The following is an 8,446-nucleotide window of genomic DNA, read 5'->3' on the forward strand; positions in this document are numbered from 1 at the left end:
GAGGTCTGATGAATTATTCCTTTATCTTTGAAAAAGTCATTTAATTTTTGACTTGAAAATTCTGTGCCATTGTCACTCCTAAAAACCTTAATAGTTTTTCCGAATTGCGTACTGACCAGATTATAAAAGGTTACAATGTTTTCACAAACCTCATGTTTTCCTTTCAACAAAAACACCCAAACAGCTCTAGTGTAATCATCAACTATGGTCAAAAAATATTTAAACCCTTCTCTACTCTGTATATAGTAAGGACCCCAGACATCAAGGTGAACTAACTCACCTAGGTTTTTTGATTTGTGAACACTTAAATCAAATTTTTCTCTAGTTTGTTTTGCCTTATGGCAAATTTCACAGGGTCCACTATCCTCATTAGCAATATTAAGATGATTTTTAAGCACGCGCAAGACTTGATGTGAAGGATGGCCAAGTCTACTGTGCCACAGTTGAGTGGAAACCAAACAAGACATATTTTTATAGTTTGGAAAACAGGAAGTCTTACAATTAAGATTTTCATCAAAGAAATAGAGACCATCCTCCTGGCTACCAGTCCCCACGACACTCTTTCGAAGAGAATCCTGGACGTAGCATTTCGACTCATCAAAACTTACAAACACCTTGTTATCCTTAGCAAGTTTATGTACAGATAATAGATTCACATTAAAGTCTGGGACAACTAAGACATCAAATAAAGTGACATTATTGGTTAATTTAAAATCACCTATTTTATTTATTTGAGCCTTTGTCCCATTTGGATGACTGACCCTGATGTCAAGGTCAGAAACATCCACAAGATTTTCTAAAAAATTGGTGTTATGAGTCATATGTTGGTTCGCACCAGAGTCTATTATCCCCCCAGTTTTAACAGAATGAGACATCCCTGCCATATTGGCCATAGCTCCTTCTTTCTGATCAATCAAATTTAGAATTTTTGTTATTTGTTCCTCGGAGAAGGTGAAGGTGGAGCTAGAACTGGCCTTTTTTGGAGAAAGAGAATCAGAAACAACATTATTTCCAACGGGGGGTCTAAAACTTTGATTTTGAGATCTATTACGATTTTGGAAATCCTTGGGAAATCCTATCAGTTTAAAACACCTTTCGATTGTGTGACCAGTCATGCCACAATTTTTGCAAATAAGATTTGAAAATTTTCCAGTCTTCCTTTTGTTTTCAACAGTTTTGCTTAAAAAAGCACTATTCTGAGTCTTGGTTCTAGTTTGAGACAGATTTACACCTCTGTGTGATTCTTCTCTTGAAACAAGAGAAAATGCGGTTTTAACAGAGGGCAAGGGGTCCCTAGTAAGGATATTGCTTCTAATCGGTTGATACATGTCATCGAGACCCATTAAGAACTGCATTAACTTTATAAGTTGATTGTGTTCCAGGAACTCACGGGAGGCATTACAAGAACATGAGGGAAGTTTTACCAAGGCATCAAATTGCCTCCACATAGAATTAAGTTTGTGATAGTACTCGGAAACAGACATGCCACCTTGACTTAATGAATTTATTTTCTGATAAAGGTTAAAGGTAACAGAACCATCTACTTTATCGTATGTCTCTTCTAGCTCAGTCCAAACCTTGGCAGATTCTTTAGAAAACACTTGACCGAGAAAAAGATCTTCGGTCATGGAACTCAAAATCCACGAAAGGACAACAGAATTACAACGATCCCATTGTCTCTGTAGGACAGGATCATTTGAAGGTCTGAGACAAGTACCGTCTATAAAACCCAATTTATTTTTAGTGTCCAAGGCTAATGTCATAGCACAGGCCCAAACCTTATAATTTTCAGTACCACTTAATTTGAAATTTATTAATGGAGCTCCACTGGTATCGCTCGGATGTAAGTACAGTGGATCTCCAAAGTCAAGCGAGGTGACTTTAGATTCCATGGGACTTGCCGTGATAGCAGTGGTTCGATCCATTAAACAAAACCGCAAACAAAGCACACAAAAGAATCTGAATAGCTTAAGAGCAGGATTCCTAAAACACTCAACGGTGCTAGGTCAAGCTCACTAATCAGATTCAACAGATAGAGACAGGTAGGAACAATAGCAACAAACACAGCAGACAAAAAAGGAAGTTAAACTAAACAATACTAATCACAGCAGAAGCAGGTAGAGATAAGAGATAAAGCGAGAAAACGAATCGCTAACCTGAACAGAGGGATCTGGATAAACGGACCAGATCTAGAACAACATCATAAACCAAAGTAAGAAAGATCTGGAGCAATCGACCAGATCTAAAACAGGGCGAATCTGATAACACCAGATCCGGAAGAACCAGATCTGAAGAAACAAGAAAAAACAACAACGAATCTGGAATGACCAGATTTATAAGCAGAAACAGTAAATGAAACAAAAAAAAAACTAGATGAACCAGATTAATACAAAGAATAAACCTAAACCAACAGCTTACCTTCCTTTTAACCAAACAAGTTTTGCACGAAAAAAAAAAAAAAAAAAAAAATCAAGATCTTAAAAGGATTTTACAAAGCAAAACTTACTTGCGTATGAACATGAGATATAGCAACAGAAATTTAAAGGAAGATACAGAACAGAAGGTCTAGAACCAGCGAGTATTGCAAGGAGAACGGTCGATCGAGATTTAACAGAAAATCCCGCAATCGTATTACTCACTTGCTCATGTACTCAACAAAAGAGAACAACAGAAAACTACCAGATAGACAAAGGAAACAAGAACACAAGAACACACAAGTATAGCAAGAACCAAGGTAGATCGAGATCAACAACAGATCTCGCAATCCTTCAGATTTCTTGCGCACTTACTTGTATCAAGAAAAAAAAAAAGAGATCGGAAAACAAACCTGGAGTTTCAAGTCGATTCTCGCAAGGAAAAGTTTCTGACAGCCACAACAAGAACAGATTCAACACAAGGTGTGTGGCTYTGATACCATGTTCAAATCTATAACCAAACCACCATGTATTGATAGAAGGAAAACTTACAGATGAAAAACTTACAAGAAGACTATGTATCTTAGCTAAGATAGCTAAGATCTATAATAACCGTAAGCTAGATCTAAAAGATAAAAACTGAAGAAACTTTTCAAGAGAATTACAAAAAAATGAATTGTGATGATGCTTTGATAACCGGGTATCACGTTTATATAGTCTGTCCAATTATTAGAAAGCTCCCTGACTTTAAACATATTTGCTCCGCTACCCTTGATGTTCCAGGAAAAGTGAGGCGCAGTCCTCCAGTCCTTGATCTTTCCAGACTTGAACAATTTTACCCCTTATGTTTATATTCCTTGCAAAACAATACAAAATAACCAACAAACAATACAAAAGTTAAGATTGACAATTTAATAGGATATCATATTTTAACAGTAAACAAATGGCATCAAGTCAAACATATTATCTCTCATATTTAAACTATATATAAACTTAATTTCTGCAATTTATCAAACAGGTGGTGTGTAATACACGCTTAACACAAAAAAAAAAAAAAACAAAAAACAAATAGATACTCTAACATACGCAATTAAACACGAGTAAATACTCAAATAAGTATTCGAAATTGGATTATGACACAACTAAACACAAGTAAAAACTAATTAGATAATGATATAGAAAAATATACATCCATATTAGAAGAAGAAAAATTCTATAGATCATTATTATAAAAATAGTTTCTGATCAAATATTTAAAATAAAACTTATAAAAATAATTTTATAACTTCGTTTTAATCGTGAGTCTATTATGTTTATGAATTCGTGAAGCTGTGAGTAATGTGATAAATAAATTTATAAAATTGCAAATCTAAAGTTAAAAGTGTATAGTAAAAACATAAAAGGAAAAAAATTGAAAAAATCACGTCAAATTGAAATATCACAGACTAGCAAATTTGTTGAACATCCTTATTTTGTTTTTTTCCGCTTCATTCCTTGATCACCGATGCACAAGTCGACTCTTGCAAGTTGCCTTTATTACGCCATTTTCATGTTGAAGGGGTTGATGTCTACATGTACACAGAAATACAATATTAATGCATCAAGTCCCATTAATATCGAGTAAAAGTACATGTTTTATCTATCAAAATCGTAACGTTTTATAATGCTATCAAATGTAATTGAATTCATATAAAAATAATTCATAAAAGGTTTATTACTATGAATAATTATCAAAATATCAAATTACCTTTTTATTAATTGTTCATTATAAAACAAATATTTTATGAACATATTTTAAAATATTATCAAATCCATCATGTTTTTACGCATACATAAAATAGTCAGGATACCTTCTACCCAATCACTAAAAACAATAAAAATGGTGGGTTCATTGAACATTAAAAATAATCAACTTCAATCACATACTAAAAAAACACATAAAAACCATATTTAATATTATAACATCAAACATCTTAATATTAAACTTTTAATATATATATATATATATATATATATATAATTATAAAAACTTTAGATTATATTAATATAGGGGCTTACTTTATTAACCTTCAAATATATAGGCCAACATTTTTTTACTTCCATCTTTGTAGTGTTTTGGTATTGGTTTTGGAGATGAAAACACATCCATTTTTGTGTTTTTAGTGTTGGGTTAAAGTTGGTTAACTCTTGCATGATACGGCAAAACAAGGATCCTTTAATAGACAAACAATTAAAGTTAACCGAACAATAAACGTCGGAAATGTTACATAATTGAGGGGTGCTCATTTTGTCATTTGTCAAAGATAGTTGTCTCTTATTTAAAATGTCGTCTCTCATCATTTCGAACTAAATGCAGTTGAATGGCTTTCAAGTTTCAAAAAAGGTCAACTTGTTGGTTGTTCAAGTACAAGGCATAATACATGAGAATTGAAAATATGATAATCTAATAATGGTGTTCTTAAACGTGAATTCTAACAATTTTATAATTAGGATCTCATTCCGATATTAAAACAACTAATCATTGATGCACACACAAATTCTATTAATATTAGTTTAGTATGTACTTCATCTTCTCTTCTCCTTGTTAGTTCTCTGCACCAACACATAAAATAAATGATAAAATAAGGCAAATAAGAATAAGTTGATACAAGGAATGTCAAAGACTACCAAACATCACAATTATAATTCCCATCGATGACAATCAGACTATATATGTTTGTTAAAGTCTTAATTTGGGTTTGTGGTTAGATGCATGTTTTCACGTATCGTTTCTATATATGTAGTTACTTATATTTGGATGAGGCTTAGAAAATACCTTCTCTCTTTAATTTCTTGCTCCTACGGTGTAAGTTTCTGTGAATAAAAATAACGATCGTATATCATTCAAATGAGGGTTGGGAAATACGTTATCTCTTTTAAATAACGATTGTATATCGGTGGCCTTTGTCAGACTTACAAGTATATAATTTTTTTTTTGATATTTGTCGATGTGAATAAATAATAACATACAAATGCAAGTAAATGCAACCATTTTATCCACACCTACAAGTATGAAGATTTAGATGTGGACAAATTTCTTCATCAAGTACGAAGCATATACTTCATCATTTTAACAATTTTGAATACATAAATATAAACGAAAATGTGTAGAATCAATTTGATCAAGTGATAGGGACAACAAGTATAACCACAAAAGTATTAGTGATTTTGATATATAGTTTAGTAACTCGTAGTTACATTATATTGTCGAGTAGGAAAAAATAATCTGAAGCCACTACCATATATGCGTAGAAACTACGTACTACTATATGAATAAGCAAAATATGATTTTAATTAATTTTTTCATACATAAACACACTACTCGTTTTACTTGATAATACACATACATACAAAATCATCGGTGATAATCACGCATATAAAAACATCGACAATTCTTTTTTCTTACAAACATGTTAAGAAATTTATTCCATAATTTGAAAAAAGAAAACAAGAACTTTACAGTTTCACTTCTATGGTTGGTAATAAAATTAAAAGCTAGAAACTAGATTAAAGTTTGAAATTTAGATTGACCAAAAAAAAACAAGGGCAACGAATCAAGGCACTTCTGATTTTATTGTTATAAAATTGGGAGAGAATATTTCATGGTTGCTAAAAAAAAATAGTAAGGAATTGGTATATCATTGAGGTTGACTAATGGCTTTCTCAAATTCAAGACTCCGAACTATATTTAAAGGTATCATTGCCATCTCGAAAAACACAAACAAAAACCAAATAAGTTCCCAAGAAGAGCACAAGATCGATTACTAACTCATGGCCCCTTCCACTTCCTTCTTTTACCCTGACCTCTTCTTCTGTCTTCTTCTCCTCCTTCAAGCCTCACCATGTCCCGCCGCAGGTGGATCGTGGTCCGTCCTCCTCCCAAGCATTGGCATCTCCGCCATGCACATGCAGCTACTTCCCAACGACCGTGTTGTCATGTATGACCGCACCGATTTTGGAATCTCCAATATCTCTCTTCCAGATGGCAAATGCCGGCCCAACTCAACCGACTGCTCTGCTCACTCCGTCGAGTATGATATTACATCGAATTCCATACGTCCACTTATGGTGCTCACTAATGTCTGGTGTTCCTCGGGAACTTTAATGCCCGATGGAAGATTGGTCCAAACTGGTGGCTGGGATGATGGTTATCGTGTTGTCCGTATTTATAAATCATGTGATTCTTGTGATTGGCAAGAGATACCAAACGGCTTGAATCAACAAAGATGGTATGCCACCAATCATATATTGCCTGATGGCAGGCAAATTATCATTGGTGGTCGCATAGCATTTAACTATGAGTTCTACCCAAAGATGTCAACGACAGAGAACTCACCTAGTTTGCCGTTTCTTGTGCAAACCAATGATCCGAACGTTGAGAATAATTTATACCCATTTGTATTTCTCAATCCCGATGGAAATCTGTTCGTGTTTGCCAACAATCGTGCTATTTTATTGGACTACTCCAAGAACCAAGTTCTCAAGACTTACCCAACAATGCCCGATGGTCAACCAAGAAATTACCCAAGCACGGGCTCTGCWGTACTACTCCCTTTGCGGATAAAAAACGGAACCGTAAATGCTGTTGAAGTCTTGGTTTGCGGGGGTGCACCAAAAGGAGCCTTTGTTAACGCAAATAATGGGAAATTTGACGGAGCCTTGGATACTTGCGGCCGCATCAAAATATCGGACCCTRACCCTCAATGGGTCATGGARACCATGCCTATGGCTCGAGTCATGAGTGACATGTTGTTGCTCCCCAATGCCCAAATTTTGATCATCAATGGCGTATCCGCTGGGGTTGCTGGGTGGGAACTTGGAAGGAACCCAGTTCTCAGCCCTGTAATTTACCAAGCAGATAACCAAGCAGGGTCACGATTCGAGGTCCAAAACCCCAGCACGATACCTAGAGTTTACCATTCCACAGCGGTTTTACTACGAGATGGACGTGTTCTTATCGGTGGAAGTAATGCACACGATAAATATGAATTCACAAATGTCCTTTACCCTACCGAATTGAGTTTGGAGGCGTTTTCTCCATCTTATTTGGATTCAAACTTCTCTGATTTACGCCCAAGAATAATCTTGCCTGTAAAAAACTCTAAAATCCGGTACGGTAACCAGTTGGTTATTGTATTTACCGTGTCTGGCATTGTGGATCCAAGCTCAGTATTTGTGACAATGGTGGCACCTTCGTTCAACACACACTCGTTTTCTATGAATCAAAGATTACTAGTACTTGATGGTGGTGTCGCTAACAAGATTCTGGGAAAGTCAAGGTACCAGGTTGTTGTGACGACGCCACCTTCTGGTAACATTGCTCCGGTAGGGAATTATCTTCTATTTGTGGTTCACAAAGGGATCCCAAGTCCAGGTGTTTGGGTTCAGATGCAGTGATAAAATTTGACAACATATTTGTCGTCATCTTCAATTGTACACTTATTTCTTAATTGGATTTTCTTGTAAAATGACTTAAAATTTGATATGTAAAGATTGTTTGATGTGTTATTTTGATTAAATTTCATAAAGAATGAAAAAGATGCCTTCAAGTAGAGTGGAAGTCCTATCAAATTATATGCATTCAAGTTTGTAAAACAGCTAGTAGGAACTTTGAAAGAAACCTGTTCTCAGCCCTTTAACTTACAAACCAGATCTCCAAATTGGGTCCCAATTCAAGGTTCAGAATCCAAGCACAAAACCTAGAATATACTATTCCCACTACAACAAAAATGACTTTCAGAGAAGCTTTTGTTTTGTACTTAAAAGTCTTAAAAGCTTCTTTAAAGCTTTTAGATAAGCTTTTCAATTTTGTCAAAGACCTTCTCTGTGTAACGGTAGGTAAAGGTTTTAGAGAGGGTTTTCGAAGGGTGTGTTTTTGTTAGTCTTTAGAGATGCTTAATTGAGGCTTTAGATACACTTTTAAAACTTCTCTAAAGGTTAGTCAACTTTTTATTCAAAGCTTCTCTAAAAGTATATATATTAGTGACACTTTT

General features: G+C 34.7%; 1 protein-coding gene across 1 annotated transcript; it reads left to right on the plus strand.

Annotated features, from left to right (window-relative positions):
- Nucleotides 1–6,338: 6,338 nt before the first annotated feature.
- On the plus strand, nt 6,339–7,892 carry LOC112510375 (aldehyde oxidase GLOX1-like). The gene has a single exon (XM_025115774.1). It carries the CDS (start codon nt 6,354–6,356, stop codon nt 7,848–7,850), a length of 1,497 nt encoding a protein of 498 aa, XP_024971542.1. The 5' UTR covers nt 6,339–6,353; the 3' UTR covers nt 7,851–7,892.
- Nucleotides 7,893–8,446: the final 554 nt, after the last annotated feature.

The sequence above is a fragment of the Cynara cardunculus genome, assembly GCF_001531365.2.
Source record: "Cynara cardunculus var. scolymus isolate 2C chromosome LG 3, CcrdV1, whole genome shotgun sequence".
Classification (NCBI taxonomy): domain Eukaryota; kingdom Viridiplantae; phylum Streptophyta; class Magnoliopsida; order Asterales; family Asteraceae; genus Cynara; species Cynara cardunculus.